Raw genomic sequence first — 21,781 nt, forward strand, 5'->3', positions numbered from 1 at the left:
GATAGTTTTAATAGTGCACACTTCCCACATAGTAGGAAGAAATAGACTGGTATGTGGAAAAAACTCAAAATAAATATGAAAATGAAAAGGATAAAAAAGAAAGAACAATAAAAATGAAATTTCTTTCTAAAATTTTCTTGCGTGCATGTGGTCATTTTGTAAAATTATATGATTTTTTTTCTTGATAAAAGCACGAGCTCCCTCCAGTGGATAATTTAATGAATTTTTTTTTATTTTTTTATTTTTTATTTTATTTTTTATTTTTTTTATTTTTGGTGGTGGTGGTACTAGGGGTGGAACCCAGGGGCTTTCTACCTCTGGGCTATCCTCCCAGGCCTATTTTATATTTTATTTGGAAACAGGGTCTCACTAAGTTGCTGAGAGCCTCACTAAGTAGCTGAGTCTGGCTTCGAACCTGTGCAATCCTCCTGTCTCAGCCTCCCAAGTGCGGGGCTTACAAGCATGCACCACCACACCCGGCTTAATTTAATGATTTTTTTTTTTTTTTTGTACTGGGGATGGAACCCTTTTACCTCCAGGCTACACTCCCAGACCTATTTTATATTTTTATTTGGAAACAGGGTCTCTTAAGCCAGCCAGGCTGGCTTTGAACCTGCGTGACCCTCCTGTCTCTGCCTCCCAAGCACGGGGATTACAAGCATGCGCCACCACACCTGGCTTAATGATTTTTAAAACATTATATTTTAAATGGAGAGACTGACACATGCCTGACTTTTCTGAATATACTATTATCGTTTCTTTTTTTAGTGATGCATTATAATTATAATTATATTATAATGATATTCCCATAATAGTGGGATACATTTTACATATTTGTATATACACAAACTTAATATTATTGGTTTCCAATGAGAGACAATAACTTGAATTCATATGTCACTCTTTTTTTTTTTTTTTTACGATACTGAGATAGAACACAGGGACATTCTACCTCAGAGCTATACCCCCAGCCCAGCCCTATTTTTTATTCTTTAGTATGTATGTATGTATGTATGTATGTATGTATGTATGTATGTATTGCAGTTCTGGGGATGGAACCCAGGGGCATTCGACCTCTGAGCTACACCCCCTGCTCTATTATTATTCTTTATTTTGAAACAGGGTCTCACTGAGTTGCAAAGGCCTCATAAAGTGGCTGAGGCTGGCCATAAACTGCGATCCTTCTTGTCTCAGCCTCCCAATGATTCTTTTGTTTCATTTTGGCTTGGTTTTTATTTTTTTAATTGAGGATTGAACACAAGATGTTCTATTTCTGAGCTATATCCCAAGCCCATTATTTATTTATTTTGGTACTAGGGATCCAACCTAGGGGCATTCTATCTCTGAGCTATACCTTTAGCTGGATTTTATTCTTTATTTTGAAACAGGGTCTCATTGAGTTGCAGAGGGCTTCACCAAGTAGCTGAGGCTGGCCAGAAACAGTGACCCTCCTGTTTCAGCCTCCCAAGTACTGGGATTACTAGCATGGACTGCCATGCACAGCTTCATTTCAAGTGAGAAAAAAACCTGGAGGTGTTTCTTAATTCAATTTAGGATCCCTCTGGCCACTACATGTAAATACACATTCAGACCAGGTGACCACAAATGTTTCCAGAAGAAATAAGAGACCCATTGTGTCCAATGCTATAGGAAAGATAAACAATGAAAAGTGATGTCACAACATGGAAATAGTTGGTGACCATGATTGAAAAATATTTTAAGAGCTGGGCATGGTGGTGCACATCTGTAATCCCAGTACTTGGGAGGCTGAGACAGGAAGATTGGGGCTGGGGTGTAGTTTGCAGGTAGAATTCCTCTGGGTTCAACTTCTAGTACTATAAAAATAAAAATAAAAATATATGATTGGGATACTGCTCATGAATAAAAGAAATGAACTATTGCCAGGTGCAGTGATGCATACCAGTTATCTCAGCTACTCAGGAAGCTGAGGTTTGAAAGTTCAAGGTCAGTCCAGGCAATTTATCGAGACTCTATCTCAAAATAAAAAATAAAAAGGGCTGGGATGTAATTCAGTGGTAGAATACCACTGGTTCAATTCACAGTAAAGAGCCTGGGGAAGGGAAAGTTAAGTATTAATATACATAGCTTGAAAACATCTTGAAATAATATGTAAGTAAATTGGGCATGGTGTCATATGTACTTGGGAGGCTGAGACAGGAGAATCACAGGTCTGAGGACAGCCTCAGAAAGTAGTAAGACTTTTATTAATCTAGTGAGACATTGTTTAAAAATAAAGCTAAAATAGAGGCCAGGCCTGGTGGCTCATGGTTGTAATCCCAGCATTCAGGAGGCTGAGACTGGAGGATCGCGGTTCTCGGACAGCCTCAGCTATTTAGTGAGGCCCTACGCAACTCAGTGAGACCCAGTTTCAAAATAAAGAACAAAAAATAGGGCAGGGGGTGTAGTTCAGAGGTAGAATGGCCCTGGGTTCCATCCCCAGACCTGCAAAAATTAAAGAAAGAAAGAAAGAAAGAAAGAAAGAAAGAAAGAAAGAAAGAAAGAAAGCAAGCAAGCAAGCTAAAATAGGGCTGAAGGTATAGCTTGGAGGTAGAATGCCCCAGTACCACACACATCATCATCATCATCATCATCATTATGATGATGATGATGATGATGATGATGATGTAGAAGAAGCCTGACACAAAAAAATATTGTGTCAGAGTATATGTACTATATGAATCCATTTGTACAAAAATCTAACAAATGCAAATTTCTCTTTGGTGATAGAAAATAGATACATTTTTGGGAGCAGTAGGCCACAAGGAAACCTTTGGGAATTATTTTGATTATAACAATAGTCTTGAGTGCATACACATGTAAAAACTCATATACTTTATGGGCAGTTTCTGGTACATCAATTATTCCTTTTTTTTTTTTAAACTGGGCATGGTGGCACACGCTTGTAATCCCAGCATTTGGGAGGCTGAGACCAGAGGACTGAGGTTCGTGGACAGCCTCAACTACTTAGTGAGGCCCTCCGCAACTCAGTGAGACCCTGTTTCAAAATAAAAAATAAGCCTGGCGTTGTGGCGCACGCTTGTAATCCCCGCGCTTGGGAGGCTAAGACAGGAGGATTGCGCAGGTTCGAAGCCAGCCGCGCTGGCTTAAGAGACCTTGTTTCCAAATAAAAATATAAAAAATAGGTCTGGGAGTGTAGCCCAGAGGTAGAAGGGCTTTCAGAAACCCCAGTACCACCAAAAGTAAATAAATAAATTAATTTAAAAAAATAAGGCAGGAGGTGTAGCTTGGATGTCGAAGGCCCCTGGGTTCCATCCCCAGACCTGCAAAAAATAAAAAAAGAAGGTTTGTGGAGAAGGGGAGATACAGAGAGGATGGTTAATGGGTACAGTGGCACAGCTAGATAGGAGAAATAGCTTTTAATGTTCCATAGCACAGAAGGATAACTATGATTGGCAACAATTAATTTTATATTCAAAAGAGGTAGTAGAATTTTTTTTGGGGGGGAGTGGATATGGGAATCAAACCCAGGGCTTTGCACTCCCTAGGTGAGCACTCCAATACTGAGCTACATCTCCAGCACAAGTAGAGAGAATTTTGAATGTTCCCAAAGAAATGATAAATGTCTGAGGTGAAGGATATGCCAATTGCCCTGGTCTAATCATAATACATGATTACACATGGCTTCTGCATTTACTTAATAACATCACAGGTACTTGATTCAATAATTAATAAATAAAATATTCTCTAGAGTCAGCTAAGTAATGAACTATGGTTTGTGCCGTATTCTTTATTTGCCCAGATATTACAGGGTTGTCTTGTTTTATATTCTCTCTATCACACAGGTGACCTTGGTGGCATTCTGTGAAGCTGCTTACGTTAAGCAGAACACCATGGTCCAGGTGTTAATGCTTGGCCAGTTGCCACCTGACAGGCTACTTTTCCTTTTCTCCTGCAGTTACCATCAGGTGGCAGAGATTGAAGTCCCAGCTTCTTCAACAGCTGTGAACTTGGACAGCCAATCTCCCTGAGCCTACTTCCTCAACTGCAAAATAGAGATAACAATAGTGTCTACTGTAAAGAGCTGTTCTGAGGATCAAGTGAGTTGGTGTAAGGGAAGTGTTGAACAGTGCCAGGCCCAGGGTGGGTAATCTATTTTTGTATTAACAACACCCTATCTTATTCATTCATTTAACCAACCAACCCATATTTACATACATACATTGTGGGATTGTGGAAATTTGCCTCTTCAAATTGCCAGAGTTTGGCCCAGCGTGGTGGTGCACGCTTGTAATCCCAGCATTTGGGAGGCTGAGATAGGAGGATCGTGGTTTGCAGCCAGCCTCAGCTACTTAATGAGGCCCTTTGCAACTCAATGAGACCCTGTCTCAAAATAAAGAATAAAAAAATAGGGCTGGGGGTGTAGCTTAGAGGTAGAATGCCCCTGGGTCAATCCCCAGTACCTGAAAAAACAATTGCCAGAGTCTGAATTTAAAACTCTAACTGAGGTGTGTTTACAAAAAGTATAACAATGGTTAAAATTTTAATACAAATTAAGTTGCACTGTGTGTGTGTGTGTGTGTGTGTGTGTGTGTGTGTGTGTGTGTGTGTGGTGTGCTGGAGGTGGAACCCAGGGGCTTTTCTACCTCTGGGCTATACTCCCAGACCTATTTTATACTTTTTTGGAAAAGGGGTCTGACTAAGTTGCTGAGAGCCTCACTCAGTAGCTGAGGCTGGCTTCTAACCTGTGTGATCCTCCTGTCTCAGCCTCCCAAGCACTGGGATTACAAGGATGCACCATGCCTGGCTTTTTTTTTTTTTTTTTTTTTACATCATGAGATTGAACTAAGGGGAATCCTGCGCTGAGCTACAACCTTAACCCTATTTTATTTTATTTTATTTTATTTTGAGACAGGGTCTCACTAAATTGCTGAGGCTGGCCTGGAATTTCAACTCTCCTGTTTCAGCCTCCTAAATACTGGGATTTGATGGTGGTGTGTGGCTTAATTTGCATTTTAACTAGTCAATATGTTCAATTCTTTTCTTTTGCCTGGGTCGCCAAGACTTGAGACAAGCAAAACCAAAATAAAAACAAACACTTAAAATCATACACAAAACTAATTTATAACACTTGTTGCTCTTTTTCAGTTTTCTCCAAATCAATATAGCGCTATCCACATCCCCACCCCACCTCTTTTGTTTGTTTTTAAGTTTCTAAATTTAGGCTGTGAGGTTAGAAATAAATTTGCCCGTAGAGGGGACACACACCTGTAATCCCAGTACTTGGAAGGCTGAGACAGGAGGATCACAGGTTCGAGGTCAGACTCAGCAATTAAGGGAAACCTGGTCTCTTAAAAACAACAACAACAAAAAAGCTGAGGGTGTAGCTAGGAAGTATAATGCTCCTGGGTTCAGCCTCCAGTATAAATACACAAATAAATAATCCTCATTTGTCTCGTAGGAGTGTTGGGATATTCAACAGAAATGTGCTCACGCCGGTGACAAAAGCTTTTATAATTCAGATTGGATCTGAAAGCTTGGAGGTTAGTTAGCAGCAGGTGCACCAGGAAGGTCAGAGGTGACAATCGCTAGCCCTTCCTACAAAGCACTCCGGCAGTGGAGGAAGTTTGGCGCGCCGAGGCTCCCGTAGCCCGGCGTCGCGGTGGTGCCTCCTGCTAAGCCGTCCGCGCGCCGCTTCCGGTCGCACAGGGAGCACGCGTCCAGGCGAGGGGACTGAGCGGCGGCCCGCGGCGGCGCGAGCTTTCTTCTAACAGCTGCGGGGAAGCCAGTCGGCCGCCACCATGTCCAACAGAAACAACAACAAGCTGCCCAGCAACCTGCCGCAGCTCCAGAATCTGATCAAGCGCGACCCGCCGGCCTACATCGAGGAGGTGGGGGCGAGGCCGGCGCCGGGAGGGGAGCGGGGGCCGCGCGGCTCGCGGGCCGGGGGCTCCGGGGAGCCGCGGGCCGAAGGGTTCGTTTCCACCTCTGGTACATGTGCTGCCCCCTTTGGGTTTCCTGCCAGCTCCGTAGACTCCTCTACCACGAAAGCACCCTGTAACATCTCACTTTACCTTGGATTTTATCACTGAAGTGGCGGGATCAGGTTTCTCAGCCTCCTCAGGGACTTCTAACGTGAATTAGTCCGTAATACTTGGTGAATCGTGTGTTAGAATGCTTTCAGTCGCTGGGCGTGGTGGCACAATCTGTAATCTCAGTATTTAACAGGTTGAGACGGGGATTGCAGGTTCGAAGTCAGCCTCAGCAACTCAGTGAGATCCTGTTTACAAGTAAAAGATAAAATAGAGCTGGGGTGTAGCTCGGAGGCAGAATGCCCTGGGTTCAGTCTCTAGCAGCGCGCTCGCACGCGTACACACACACACACACACACACACACACACACACACACACACAGAGCTTTCAGTCGAGTGCGTTTTCAGAGACCTGTGCGGGAGGAAGCGGTGAGTTCTCAACTCCTAGGGACAGAATCAGGAGCTCAGTATATCTAGTTAAGCCAGAACTCAGGCTAATTGGAAGCTAGCGTGATCAGGGTGAATTATGAACATTAAAGGTGTTAGAGCCAAGGAGTGACAATATGAATGGGGTGGTTTTGTCCTATTAATCTGTCAGATGCTTAAGACACCCAATTGTCTTAGAAATATTAAACAGCACCTCCGTTGGGCACTGACTGCAGTCACAGTCTTTGTTGCACTGTGATTTGCTAACACTATTTAAACACGATTAGTCTTTGACTCACCCCCTCCCCCAGTTTTATTATATGTACGTGTGTGTGTGTGTGTGTGTGTGTGTGTTACTGGAGATTAAGCTCAGATGTATTCTCCCTCCAAGATATACCCCCAGACCTTTTTTTTTCCTGTATTGGGGGTTGAACTCAGGTATTCTACCTTCAAGCTACAACTCCAGCCCTATTTTTTTTTTTGGAGGGGGGTGTCTGGGGATGGAACCCACGGAGGGGCATTTGACCTCCAAGCTATACCTCCTGCCCTATTTTTTATTCTTTATTTTGAAACAGGGTTTCACTAAGTAGCTGAGACGGTCCACGAACTGCCATCCTCCTGTCTCAGCCTCCCAAATGCTGGGATTACAAGCGTGCACCACCATACCCGGCTAAGGCTAAATTTTATATGTATAAATTATATCTCGATTTTTTTTTTTTTGAAACAGGAAAGCAATTGGGCAACAAGTAAGGATAAAATCTTTAAAGATACTTTTCTGCAAAGAAGAAGGGAGCTGGGTACATTGGTGTATGCCTGCAATTTCAGCTACTTCAGAGGCTGAGGCAGTAGGGTCATAAATTCAAGGCCAGCCCGGGCAACTTAGAAAAACTCTGTCTCAAAAAGGGGTAGCTGGGCATGCTGGCACACGCTTGTAATCTCAGTACTTAGGAGGCTGAGACAGGAGGGTCGCAGGTTTGTGGCCAGCCCTCAGACACATAGTGAGGCCTTCTGCAACTTAGTGAGTCCTTGTTTCAAAATTAAGAATAAAAATAGGACTAGGGGTGTAACTTGGAGGTAGAATGCCTCTGGGTTCAACCCCCAGTTTTATAAATAAATAAATAAGGGCTAGGGGTAGCTGGGTGTGATGTAATCCCAGCATTCAGAAGGTCGAGATGAGAGGATTGACATTCGCGGACAGCCTCAGCTACTTAGCAAGGCCCTTTGCAACTCGGTGAGTCCCTGTTTCAAAAATAAAAAGGCTAACCAGGCATGGTGGTGCATATTTATAATCCCAGCATTCAGGAGGCTGAGACCAGAGGATCAGGGTTCGCGGACAGCCTCAGCTATTTAGTGAGGCCCTCTACTACTTAGTGAGACCCTGTTTCTTTTTTTTTTTTTTTTTTGGTGGTGGTACTGGGGTTCCTGGAAGCCCTTCTACCTCCGGGCTACACTCCCAGACCTATTTTATATTTTTGAAACAGGGTCTCTTATGCCAGCGCGGCTGGCTTCGAGCCTGCGCGATCCTCCTGTCTCTACCTCCCAAGCGCGGGGATTACAAGCGTGAGCCACCACCCCCGGCATGAGACCCTGTTTCAAAATAAAGAATAAAAAATAGAGCAGGGGTGTAACATGGAGGTCGAATGCCCCTGGGTTCCAGAACCATCAAAAAACCCCAAACAAACAATAAGACTAAAACCTAGAGCTAGCTGTGTAGCTCGGAGGTAGAATGCCCCTGGGTTCTATCTCCAGTATCTCTAAAAAAGGGTGGGGCTAGGGGTGTAGCTCAGTGTTTTGTTTAAATTCTGTATTGAGGTAATTACATAACAGAATGTGACAAACTTAAATTTTATTTTTCTGCAGTTTCTCCAGCAATATAATCACTACCAATCCAATGTGGAAATTTTCAAGTTACAACCAAATAAACCCAGCAAAGAACTGGCAGACCTGGTGATGTTTATGGCACAGGTAAAAAGATAATTTCTGAATAAAACAAAGGTCAGTGTTAAAATTTGTAGGACATTTTTAAAATAATACTAAACCTCATTTCATTCTGGAGTTTTCTACAACTTAGTCTTTTTCATGGGTTTTATTCTTTTTCCTATGATCAGTTAGAAGATTTTGCTAGGTCTTTTTGCAAAACCAAACAAAACAAAACTGTCAAACTTTTTTTTCATCAAAGTTATCATATAAGCAGGTTCTCAATCATGTCATGAGTATTTTATAAAGGCTAGAGGAGTCATGAAAGTGGTAGGAGAAATAAGCATGTAAGGAAAAAAATGGTAATTTGGAACCATCTGCTTCTATGAAATAGGCTTTTATTCTCCTTTTGCAGAATATCCTAAATCAGTGCATCTGAATTATAGGAGAGAAAGAGACACTTCAGAAAAGCCTTTACTTTGTTACAGATTGGTCACTGCTACCCAGAACATCTCCATAATTTTCCTCAAGAGCTGAAAGATCTTCTCTCCTACAATCATACTGCCTTGGATCCAGATCTTCGAATGGTAGGACCAGTGTTTGGATCAATAAATTTTTCTGTGTTTAATGTATGCATGTAATAATGTGTTTAAATGAGAACAGGCATGAAAAACCCTAGTTACAACTTACAGTTTTTATATTATTTAATTCAGTAGAGTTGTCCATTAGAGCAGTGAAACCTTGTCATATTTGTGGTTGACTTTGGGTCCTGGTGATGAGCCCTTGTGTCAGTTCAGTGTAGCCATTTCCCTTACCTGCTGTAAGTGTCAGCTGCTGGTATCTTGCAGCCACCCTTAGTTTGAAGCACTGTCCCCAGATAAATGGGAGTTTCAGCATCTGGGAGGTTGCCCTTGCAACTAATTATCATGCACTATGAAGCCCAGCTTCTTAAGGTGAGGCTACCTCTGTGTGCAAGATGTGTTTAGGGACTTCCATGTGATTGTCTAAAGCCAGTCTCCAGCCAAGGACACATTCTTCCTTAGTGAGTTTTTTTCCCCCCTACTCTATTCTGTTTTCTTCCCATCTGCGAACACACCCCCACAGATCACTTATAATGAATCTGGCTCTACTTCGAGGGAACCCAGCCTAGGCATTTTCACATTTAATACATTTGTTTTTCAAATGTCTTTCAGCAGATATTAATAATCTATACAAAACTTGTAAAAATATAAGTTTATAGGTTTAACTTTGTTTCTTGTTTTTTGTTTGTTTGTTTGTTTGTTTTTTACAGTACTGGGGATTGAACCTAGGGGCATTCTAACTCCCAGCTACAGCCCCAGCCCCCCCCCCCTTTTTTTTTTTTTTTTCAGTACTGGAGATGGAACCCAGTGGCATTCTACCTTCGAACTACCCCTAGCCCTATTTTTTATTTTGAAACAGGGTCTCACTGAGTTGCAGAGGGCCTCACTAAATAGCTGAGGCTATCTGCAAACCATAATCTTCCTGTCTCAGCCTCCCAAATGCTGGGATTACAAGCACGTGTCACCATGCCCAGCTCAGCCCCAACCCTATTTAATTCTTTCTTTATTACTATTTTTGGTGGTACTGGGTTCCTGGAAACCCTTCTACCTCCAGGCTACACGCCCAGAACTATTTTATACTTTTTTATTTGGAAACAGGGTCTCTTAAGCCAGCAAGGCTGGCTTTGAATCTGCATGATCCTCCTGTCTCTGCCTCCTAAGTGTGGGGATTACAAGCGTGAGCACCACCACGCCCGACTTAATTCTTTTTTTTTTTTTTTTTTTTTTTGGTGGTACTGGGGTTCCTGGAAGCCCTTGTACCTCAGGCTACACTCCCAGACCTATTTTATACTTTTTTATTTTTGGAAATAGGGTCTCTTAAGCCAGCGTGGCTGGCTTTGAACCTGCGCGATCCTCCTGTCTCCTGCCTCCCAAGCACGGGGATTACAAGCGTGTGCCACCATGCCCGGCTTAATTGTTTATTTTTAAACAAGGTCTCACCAAGTTGCAGAGGTCCTCACTAAGTAGCTGAAGCTGTGCTCAAACCTGAAATCCTCCTGTCCCAGCCACCTAAGTACTAGAATTCCAAGAATGCTACCACACCTGGCATTTCTTAACAATTTCCTAGGCTTTGTATAATTCTATTTTTGTATTTCTAGATTGGAGATTTTGTTTTGAGACAAAGTCTTGTGATGTTGTTTGGGCTGGCTTTGAACTACTATGCTCAAAATGATCCTTCTGCCTAAATTTCTTGTGTAGCTGGAACTCTGGGTGTGTGCCACCATACCCAACAATATGTTTCTTTACAATTCTTTATGATGATGAGTAGATTTTTTTTAAATAGAAATTTTCTTTCTAGGATAAGGGGGATTGAGTGTGAGTAGTAGTTAGCATTGCTCTTTAGAGATATCATTTAGTACCTACTGGAGGACCTTTTTTTTTTTCATACTGGGAAGTGAACCCGCGGTCCCACACATGTTAGGCAAGTACTCTGTAACTGAGCTATATCTGTAGCCCCTTTTAAGATTTTTTTGTTTGTTTTGAGAGAGGAGTCACAATAAGTTGTCCACTTTGGCCTTGAACTTCTGCTCCTCCTGCCTCACTCCCCTTAGTAGCTGGAATTGTAGATGTGCAGCACCATGCCCAGCCTGGAGAACCCTCTTTTTTAATTGATTATTGTGATGACTACCAAGCCTTATCAACCCCAGGATTTTCTACTATTCTGCTATTTTTCCAGGATTTTGAAATCCCCAGTATTTGTTCCTGCTTATAGGGATAGAAACAGGTTATATTTCTTGTCAGAAGAAATAAAATAACCATGTGTATTAATAATAATTGACCTTATATGTTTCTCTTTGACATTGTACATACCTTTTAAAGTACTTTGTATTAATTTCTTTTTGAGCTTTATTTTGTATTCAAATTTTCATTGCCTGGCCAAATGGGAGCTTCTTAGTCCTTTTAGCAGTGCCCCTGTATTTCTGAAAGCATCTTTACATTCTGAAAGAAATAGTCCTAAACACATTCTTACTATTTCCCCTGCCACAGAGTGCTAACTCCTAACTCCTTTTGGGCCCTTCTTAGTGCTGATACTTCACAAATTTTATTGCTTATTCCAATGTAGTGTATTAGGTTATTGTTACCTGACCTGTCTTTTTTGTTGTTGTTGTTGTTCTAGATATAGAACCCAGGGGCCTTCTACCTCCGGGATATGCCCCCGGACCTATTTTTATATTTTATTTGGTCTCACTAAGTTACTAAGCGCCTAACCTGCTGAGGCTGGCTTCGAACCTGCAATCCTCTTGTCTCAGCCTCCCAAGTACTGGGGTTACAAGTGTGCACCACCATGCCCAAAACCTGACCTGTCTTATCCTCACGGGTTCACTGATGTCTAGGGTTTTGTCCTATGAAAACACTGTGAGGGGAGTTCTTTGACCACTCTGTAAAGTTGTCCTTCAGTCAGGATTTTTTTCATCTATTACTGTTTTACTGCCTGTATCACATACTCCTTTTTTTTTTTTCTTTTTTTTTTTTTTTGCGTGTCTGGGGATGGAACCCGGGGGGTATTCGACCTCCGGGCTACACCCTCTGCCCTATTATTTTTGAAACAGGGTCTGAGTTGCAGAGGGTCTCACTAAGTAGCTGAGGCTGCTGCGAACCTCCATCCTCTGGTCTCAGCCTCACGAATGCTGGGATTACAAGCATGTGCCGCCACACCTGGCTCACATACTCCTTTTTATGCCTAGCTCCTTTTCAGCTCCACTCCTAGCGTAAGCTCCATGAGGGCAGAAATTATCTGTTCTGGTACTTAGAATAGTGCCTCATTGGACAGTAAAGGACATAAAGCTCTTTAGAGTATATATGCTGCGTTTTCTCACTTGATTAACTTTCTCATTGTCTTATAGTACGCTTTTCTTTTCTTTTCCTGAGACATTTTGCAAAGCTTTGATCTTGCTGAGAAATAAGAATCTCATCGATCCATCAAGTTTGCTGGAGCTCTTCTTTGAACTTCTGCGTTGTCACGATAAGCTTCTACGAAAGGTAAAGAAAAAGACAAACACACCCTCCATCTCATTCTTTCTTGAGGTGACATAAAATGTGTAGTTTGGAGTCCCTTGAATTCTTCATCCTTTATATCATTGGATGTGGTTAAGAATAACATTAATAGGAAAAAAATAATTTTGTGCATGCTATATGGTATTAATAGCTAACATTGATTGTGTACTTTGTGCCAGTCACTATTCTCAGAGCTTTTGTGTATTTATTTACTTACAAAGCCCAATGAGATAAGGATTATTAGTAGAATTATTATTAATACTTTGCAGATAAAAAGATTAGGACATAGAGAGGTAGAGTAATTTGCCCAAGATCACACAGCTACTGAGTGGTGGGACTGAAATATAAACCCATGCATTCTGGTTCCAAAATCCAATTCTTTCACTATTACACTATACTGACTGGCAAAGTAATGGCATGGGTACCCATAGCTGCCACATTCCCTCCCAATAAAATTGTTGTTCACATTTTTCCATGACTTTGCATTTGCTTATATAAGACTAGAAGCTAGAGATTTATGAAACAAATTTAAGAAAGAAGAACTCACGTTTGCATTCATTATTATTATTATTTTTTGCAGTACTGGGGATGGAACCCCAGGGGAATTCCACCTTTGAGCTACACCCTCAGCCCTATGTTTTATTCTTTATTTTTGAAACAGGTCTCACTTAGTTGATAAGGACCTCACTAAATAGCTGAGGCTGTCCGCGAACCCAGATCTTCCTATCTCAGCCTCCCAAATGCTGGAATTACAAATGTGCACCACCACACCCGGCTACATTCGTGAACTTAAGTTTTTGATTTTTTTTTTCCCCTGAGTGTTGAGAGACTACTATTTGATTTTGAGCAGTTATACTTCTAGTCTAAGTTGAGGAATAAAAGTGATCCGTGGGAACATGTTTTGATTACCACTCATACTTTTTCCCCCAGAATTGTCATGTAATCGCTTAGGTGCTTAGTGAATGGTACTTCTTTCTTTTTATTAACTTGGTTGAGTTACCTCAATCAAGTCAGTAAATTATGTTAATCAAGTTAATAAGCTGTGCTAAAAGGTGAATGAGGTCAAGTAAAGCATTGCAGCAGAACATAATCAAGTTAATGAATTGAGTTAGCTTTTTATTAACTTAATTGAAAATTAACTTGATTGGCCTTTGTAGATTTGCTTTTTCTGGATATTTCACCTAAGTGAAGGCATATAATGTGTGATCTTTTGTGACTTATCTTTTTTATTTAGCATGTTTTCAAGGATTATCCATGGCTACCACATCCTTTGGCAGCCAAATAATACTCCCATTTTGTGGATATACCACATTTTATTTATTCATTCACCAGTTAATTGGCATTTGGGTTGTTTCTCCTTTTTACTATTATGAATAATGTTGCTGTGAATATTTGTGTGAACACCAATATGAAAATAGTTTTTTATTTCACTTGGTTTATAACAAAGAGTTGAATTATTGTATTATGTGGTAACTATGTTTAGCCTTTTGAGGACAGCTTGATCTTTAGCTGCTTTTTTGTTATTGGTTTGTTTTCTTTTTTTTTTTTAATTTGGTGCACTGTATTCATACATCATAATGGGATAAAAAAAAAAAAACTTTTGTAGACATACATGCACACATTGCCCAATTAGCCCCTACCTGATCCCCACCCCGTTCCCTCCCCATCCCTCCTTCCCATGCTTGGCTTAGTGGTTGACATCTAGTATTATAGCAATTTATCCAAAATTAACAATGATAATCTCACATAACAGTTTCATTTCTCTTATACCAAGCTTTTGATGACTTAAAGATAACATTTCAATATATCTTTTTGCTTTCTTTCTTACCAGAGAATATTTTTTTTTCTTTTTTTTTTTTTTTTAGGTGAAACTATCATACATTTATTTATTTTTCAGAAAAAAATCTATCCTAATGTGGTATATGGACTCTAGATACCCAAAACAATCTCGAAAAAGAACAAAGCTAGAAGATGTATATTTTCTGATTTCAAACCATATAAAGCTACAATAATTGAAACAGTGTAGTACTGTTAAAAAGGCAGATATATAAACCATTGGAGTTAAATAAATGCCTAGAGATAAATTCTTCCATATATTGTCAAGTTATTTTTGACAAGGTTTCCACGAACATTTGGTGGAGGAAATAATAATCTTTTAACTAAATATTGTTGAAAAATAATAAGTACATGAAAAAGAATAAAATTGGACCCTTACCTAACATCATATACAAATATTAACTCAAAATAGATAAAAGACCTAAATATAAATCTTAAGACTATAAACTTTTAGAAGAAAATCTGGGTCATTAAACCTCACAACATTGAAATTGGCAGTGATTTCTTGGATATGATTTCAATGGCACAGGCAACAGAAAGGTAAACAAACTCCCTAAAAAATTAAAAAAAATATTGTATATCCAAAGACAATGTAAACAGAGTTAAAAGTTACTGATAGAATGGGATAAAATATTTCCAAATGCTATATCTGAAGGTATATTAATATTCCAACTAGAAATCCTAAAAGTTAGCAACAATAAAAGCAAACAATACAATTTAGAGATAGGTAAAAGACTAACATAAATAATGAATCTCCACAGATAACCAATCTTAGTTGTCTGTTGGATAGAAAATCTTGTTTCTCTGGTTCTGGTGTGTGTTACCTAATTCTTCTTTGTAGTTAATCTCTTTGAGTATTTTCTCTAGTGCTGGTTTTGAAGACATAAATTCCTTCAGTTTCTGTTTGTCGTGGAAGCTTCTTGTTTCCCCATCTAATTTGATAGAAAGTTTTGCTGGGTAGGAAATTTTTGGCTGGAAGTTGTTTTCTTTCAGAGTTTGGAATATGTTACTCCAAGCCCTTCTGGCTCTCATGACTTGGTTTGGGAAGTCTGGAGTGATTCTAATTGGTTTGCCTCTGAAGGTCACTTGGCCCTTTTTTTTTGTTGCCTTTAAGATTCTCTGCTTGGCTTCCACATTGGTCATTTTGACAATTATGTGGCGTGGGGATCCTCTTCTCCGATCCTGTCTAAAGGGAGTTCTATAAGTTTCCTGGACCTGTGTATCAACCTCTTGCTCTATGTTTGGAAAATTTTCTATTACTTCCTTGAAGAGATTGTTGATCCCTTTGGTTTCACTTTCTTTTCCCTCCTCTATTCCAATTATTCTTAGGTTAGCTCTCTTAAAATGGGCCCATATTTCTTCAATGTCAGATTCCTGCTGTCGTTTTTTCTAATTTAGAAACTATGCGTTCATTTTTGGAGTGATCATCTTCTAGGAGCGAGATTCTATTCTCCATGTGGTCTAATCGGTTGTTTGTACTTTGAATTGAGGCCTTTACTTCATTAATTGCATCCTTTATCTCTTTTTGGCTCTCTCTAAATTCTTTTCGAAACACCTCTGATATTTCTACAGTGATTTTCCTTATTTGATCTTCTAGAAATCTCTGAATTTCTGTTTTATCAGGTTCTGATGTAGTGGGGTTGTGGGCATTCATTGCTCCATTGTTATTCCTCTTTCCCATGATTTTGGAAGTTTGTGCCTTGTCTGGGTTCTTCTCTTGGGTCACTAAGACTTCACTTAAGGTGTTGGATCTCGAGTCTGTGGTATCTCAGTCCCCACTACTCCTTTACTAGGTTGTATGGCAGAGTCTCAGACCCAGGGAGTCAATTGAGGCTGCTTTAGGCCATGGGGCGTGCCAGGTTGGGCGTTCTCCTATTGTATGATATCTCTGCCACCGCCACTCCCCCACTGGGTCAAGTCCCTGGGAGTGCAGTACTGGGATTTCTTCTCTAGGGGCCACAATTTTACTCACTGTTGTTGAGTGCGCAGATGGAGCTGTAGTGGACTCAATGAATTCACTGCTGCTGCTGCCGGTGGCAATATGGCGCCGCTGTCATGCCCTTAGCTGTGAGGCTGGCATATTTCTTTTCTGGTTTTGAGCTCTGCTCTGAGTCCCTGCAGGGTGTGCTGATCCCAGCCACTGGGAGCTTTAGATGCTCCCTGTGCCGAAAAATCTGCCGAATCCCACCCAGCTGATCCACAGCGGCTCACCTCAGCTCGCTGTCCGCCGCTCCTCTCTGGAGCCTGGTGGGCTCTTGAGTGTGTTGGTCTGGAGCCGTCTGGTGAACTCGCTGCTGCCGCCAACAGTAAGGCACTGCTGCTGCGTCCTCGGCCGTGAGGCCGGCTTATCTCTGTGGCTCTGAGCTCCGTTCTGAGTGCCCCTCTGGAGCCTGGTGCTGCAAGGAAAGATGGTGCCTGCAGCTCCGCGCCACGGCTCCGGCCGCAGCACTGCGATCTGGTTTCTTTCTGGTGTCTTGTTTTTCCAGCCCTCTTTTTCTCTGTCCCTTGTAATTACATTTTTTGTTTCTCTGCTGATGGTGTTTTCTGACTATGAACGGCGCTGATTTTGTAGTAATAGAGATTGGTTGTTAGCGGGGCTCGTAAGCCCCGCTTTTCTCCGTCGCCATCTTACCAGAAGTCCTGCTTGCTTTTTTTGTGATAGGATATAAAATAGGTAAACTTCAGTCATTCTGTACAATTGTACTTTTAATTTAGCAAGGTTAGAAGTGTTGATTGGGTTTAACGTGTATATGTTGTTTCTTTTCCTCAGACTTTATACACACACATTGTGACTGATATCAAGAATATAAATGCAAAACACAAGAACAATAAAGTGAATGTAGTAAGTACCCTTTGGTTTTTTATGTTTGCAGTATTGTATCATCAGTTTATTAAGAATTTTTTTAAGTATTAAATATCTTTTCTTTTTCTTCAGGTATTACAGAATTTTATGTATACCATGTTAAGAGATAGCAATGCAACTGCAGCCAAGATGTCTTTAGATGTGATGATTGAACTCTACAGAAGGAACATCTGGTAATAGATATGTGAATCTGTTTCTTAAGAAGTAGATTTTTGGCTGGGTGTCGTGGTGCACACTTGTAATTCCAGCATTTGGGAGGCTGAGATAGGAGGATGGTAGTTTTCAGACAACCTCAGCTACTTGAGGCCCTGTTTCAAAATAAAGAGTTAAAAAAAATAGTGCTGGGGGTGTAATTCAGAGGTAGAATGCCTCTGGATTCCATCCCTAGTACTGCGAAAGAAAAAGAAAGAAAGAAAGAAAGAAAGAAAGAAAGAAAGAAAGAAAGAAAGAAAGAAAGAAAGAAAGGACTTCTAAAAATTTGTAGTTAATAGAGAGCATGTGCACCCACCCACCCACCCTCCTTCCTTCCTTCCTTCCTTTTCTTTCTGCCCGCCCGCCTCCCTCCCTCCCTGTCTGTCTTTCTTCTTTCTTTCTTTCTTTCTTTCTTTCTTTCTTTCTTTCTTTCTTTCTTTCTTTCTTTCTTTCGCTACTATTTCCTGAGCATTGTCTGAGGTGAGGTGCTTTCCACGGCCTCAATTTACCTTTCAGCACAGCTTAAAAACAAATGCAGCCTGTCTGGAATTATCTCCATTTTACAAGTCATGAAATGAAAGTTAGTAGAATAAGAGTTTAGCTATTAAGACCTGGCACTCAAGTTTATACCCAGATCTTCTGACTCCCAAAGCTCTACTATCTGTTTTGCCACTGAAGATTTTCAAGTCAATTTGTGCTATATATGTGAAGTATGTTTCATATGCTTTATTTTGTTGGTACAGTGCCCCAATTTATGTCTTTTGCTTTTCTCTTTCTCTTTTTCTCTTTCTTTCTTTCTTTCTTTCTTTCTTTCTTTCTTTCTTTCTTTCTTTCTTTGTGTGTGGTATGGATGGAACCCAAGGGCCTTCTACCTCTGGGCTACACTCTCAGACCTACTTTATATTTTTATTTGGAAACAGGGTCTCACTAAGTTGCAGAGGGCCTCACTTAAGTAGCTGAAGCTGGCCAAGAACCTGCCCGATTCTCTGGTCTCAACCTCCCAAGTACTAGGATTACAAGCGTGCACCACTATGCCTGGCTTAATTTTTTTTATATATATATATAAAAGTAATAGTTATTGCAGCAGAACATTTAGAGAAACTGGAAAATAAGTTTTTAAATTATATGTACTTGCACCACCTAAAGATAATCACTGCTAATATTTTATGATATATCTTCGTGGTCTTTTATTAACATGTGTATTTAACTATGGTTGGATTTAGACTATATTATAGTTTTTCCCTTCTGGGTTATTGGGAGTTTTGTCATTAAAAATTCATCAAATATTTCATCTCACTGGCTATTTTTTTTTATCATAAGAGTGAACAAATTTTAATTTAGCAACCCATGCCTTTTTTTTTTCTTTTTCTTGATGCTGGGGATTGAACCCAGGATCTCAAGCACATTAAGGAAATGCTATATCACAGAGCCACAGGCTGAGACAGGAGGATTGCTGGTTCAGCATAGTGAGACTCTCGGCAACCTAGTGAAATCCTGTTTCAAAACAAAATTTTAAAAGGGCTGGAGGTAGCCCTTGATATTTTTATTTTGAAATAGGGTCTTTGCTAAATTGTGGAGGGTCTTCTAAATTACTGAAACTGGCCTCAAATTGCAATCCTCCTGTCTTAGCCTTCCAAGTACTGGAATTACAGGTGTGCATGACCACGTCCAGCACCTCTTCTTTTTAAATGTTCTAATGTTGTATATTTTATGATGTATGTAATAGAGTAAGTGCCAAAACACATTTAAACAAAGTATATATGTGCATAATGCATAAATAAAAATGTTATTAATATCAGTGCCTTATCCCCCCCCAAAAAAAAAGGGCTGGAGGTGTAGCTTGTAGGTAGAATACCCCTGGGTTCCATCCCTAATAACACATGCACACAAACACACAATTTTATTTTGAGACAGGTTTTTACTATGTTGCCCAAACAAGCCTCCAGCTTGTAATTCTCCTGCCTCTGGTTAGCTAGGATTTCACACATGTGCAACTGCACCTAGGTACAACTCATGACTTTTTTAAATGTTAGAATTAAAAATCCTAATGTCAGAAGTATTTATTATAAGGTTAATTTTGTGCATTTTCTGTGCTATAAAATACAACAGAATGAAAATGTACTTCAAAATACTCATTGTCTCCCCCCAGGAATGATGCCAAAACTGTCAATGTTATCACAACTGCGTGTTTTTCTACAGTCACCAAGGTGAGCACTGGTATGGGCCGTGTGGAACACTATCTTTTGGTGGTCAGTGTCTGTGGACAGAAGGTGAAGAAGACGGGTATTTGAGTAAGAAGAGCTGTATGGATGTGTAGTTTGTGTTTAATGATCTTTCTACTTAGACCACTTCCCTGGGTCATCTTTGCTTTAGAAGAATTTGACAGAAATAATGAGATTTTAAAATATTGTAATAGATGATAGCAATTTATGCTGCAATCTTTCTTTTTTGTGGAACTGAGGCTGGAATCAAGGGGCAGTCTACCTCTGAGCTATACCCCCAGCCCTGTGTTTTTGAATCAGGGTCTCACTGAATTGCAAAGGGCCTCACTAAGTATCTGAGGCTTTCTGCAAACCACAATCCTCCTGTCAGCCTTCCAAATGCTGGGATTAGATGCATGTGCCACCATGCCTGGCTTTATTCTTTTTATTTTTGTAATGGGGTCTCACTAAGTTGTGGAGGACCTTGCTAAGTAGCTGAGGCTGCCATAAACCTGCGATCATCTCAGTCTCCCAAGTACTGATATTACAAGCATGTGCCACCGCAACCCGGCTATGCTGCAGTTCTCTTACGTTGGGCTAGGGTACAGTTGAAAGAAATGTAAGTAGTATATTTGGCTCTCTGCTAGAAGGGCTGATGTCACTGCTTGTGGAAGATGTAGAAATTCTTGGCAGTCTACCTGCAGGATAAATTTATAGAGCCTAGCAGTTTTTATCTAGTTAAAGTTTTTTTGGTGGTACTTGAGATTGAGCCCAAGATGCAAATAAGCATGCGCCCTACCACTAAGCTACACCCCTATTCCTAGATTTTTAAAAATTACATATTTATGCAATAAGTGATATTATAAAGACGGGTGTATTTTTTTTTCTCTGGGTATTGAATCCAGGTGCAGTTTATCTCTGAGCTACACCTGCAGACTTATTTTTTATTTGAAACAGTCTCACTAAGTTGTGGAGGGCCTTGCTAAGATTCTCCTGTCTCAGTCTCCCAAGTACTTGGATGACAAGCATGGGCCATCATGCCTGGTTATCAAGATTTTTAATTAAGAAAAAAAGAGGAAAGATCCCACCTCCCTTTGAAATTTTTTCTTTGGATTCTAGTTCATGTGCATGTATATAAAGTAAGTATAACCTGGGTTAGATAACTGACTTTCTTTCTGCTTGGTCTTCAGATATTAGTTGCCGCCTTAACATTCTTCCTTGGGAAGGATGATGATGAGAAACAGAACAGCGACTCAGAATCTGAGGTTAGTTTAATCATAGATGCTCATGAATTTTACAGTTCTTCAGATTTCATTTTTGCTCTGAGTAAAAGTTGTAAAATCTATGACAGCCCGAGTTAGAAAGAAGCCTGCATGTGACCTTAAGCCTTTGTTGAGTTCTGTCATGTCAGGATTCTTTTAGCCGGGTGTGGTGGCACACACTTGTAATCTGAGTGCTTGGGAGGCTGAGACAGGAAGATTGCACAGGTTCGAAGCCAGCCTCACCTACTTACAGGCTCTCAGCAACTTAGTGAGATCCTGTTTCCAAATAAAGTGGTCTGGGAGCCAGGCATGGTGGTGCACGCTCTTATCCCAGCATTCAGGAGGCTGAGATCAGAGGATGGTGGTTCGCAGACAGCCTCAGCTACTTAGTGAGTCCCTGTTTGAAAATAAAGAATAAAAATAGGGCTGGGGGTGTAGCTCAGAGGTAGAAGTAGAATGCTCCTGGGTTCAGTTCAATCTCCAGTACTATTAAAAAAAGAAATTCTAAAGATTCTCCCCTTCACATTTTAAAGCATTTTGAAAACAGATATGGAATATATAATAGTAAATGCTGTGTGACCAATACGTTTTCAGTGTAAAGCTCTTCAGATACTGTAAATTAAAGTCTTCTTGACCTTGTGTTTTCTTTTTTGGTTTGTTGGTTTTGGTTTTGGTTTTGGTACTGGGGGTGGAACTCAGGAGCTTTTCTACCTCTGGGCTATACTCCTAGACCTTTTTTATACTTTATTTGAAAACGGGGTCTCACTAAGTTGCTGAGAGCCTCACTAAGTAGCTGAGGCTGGCTTCGAACCTGTGCTATCCTCCTTTCTCATCCTCCCAAGCGTTGGGATTACAAGTGTTCACCACTACGCCTGGCCGACCTTGTGTTATTTCTGTATTTGGTTCCTTCCTCACAGGTAACCATTTTATTTCTCGTGTGTGTGTGTGTGTGTGTGTGTGTGTGTGTGTGTGTGTGTGTGTGTTGGTGTGGTACTGA

The 21,781-nt window shown here is 40.6% G+C and overlaps 1 protein-coding gene across 3 annotated transcripts in view; it reads left to right on the forward strand.

Moving 5' to 3' along the window:
- Positions 1–5,780: 5,780 nt before the first annotated feature.
- SDAD1 (SDA1 domain containing 1) overlaps positions 5,781–21,781 on the forward strand; it is a gene marked incomplete at both ends in the record, with an annotated part of 30,929 nt that continues 14,928 nt past the window's right edge. Inside the window, 8 exons of one of the 3 annotated variants that reach the window (XM_080698105.1) lie at positions 5,781–5,870; positions 8,298–8,402; positions 8,801–8,941; positions 12,305–12,415; positions 17,037–17,108; positions 17,202–17,302; positions 19,471–19,528; positions 20,713–20,787. In XM_080698105.1, coding sequence (XP_080554231.1) covers positions 5,781–5,870; positions 8,298–8,402; positions 8,801–8,941; positions 12,305–12,415; positions 17,037–17,108; positions 17,202–17,302; positions 19,471–19,528; positions 20,713–20,787 — 753 coding nt within the window. The remainder of the gene's footprint in view (positions 5,871–8,297; positions 8,403–8,800; positions 8,942–12,304; positions 12,416–17,036; positions 17,109–17,201; positions 17,303–19,470; positions 19,529–20,712; positions 20,788–21,781) is intronic. The other 2 variants (XM_080698106.1, XM_080698107.1) reach the window with 2 other exon arrangements.

The sequence above is a fragment of the Muscardinus avellanarius genome (assembly GCF_963383645.1).
Source record: "Muscardinus avellanarius genome assembly, chromosome: 6".
Lineage (NCBI taxonomy): Eukaryota > Metazoa > Chordata > Mammalia > Rodentia > Gliridae > Muscardinus > Muscardinus avellanarius.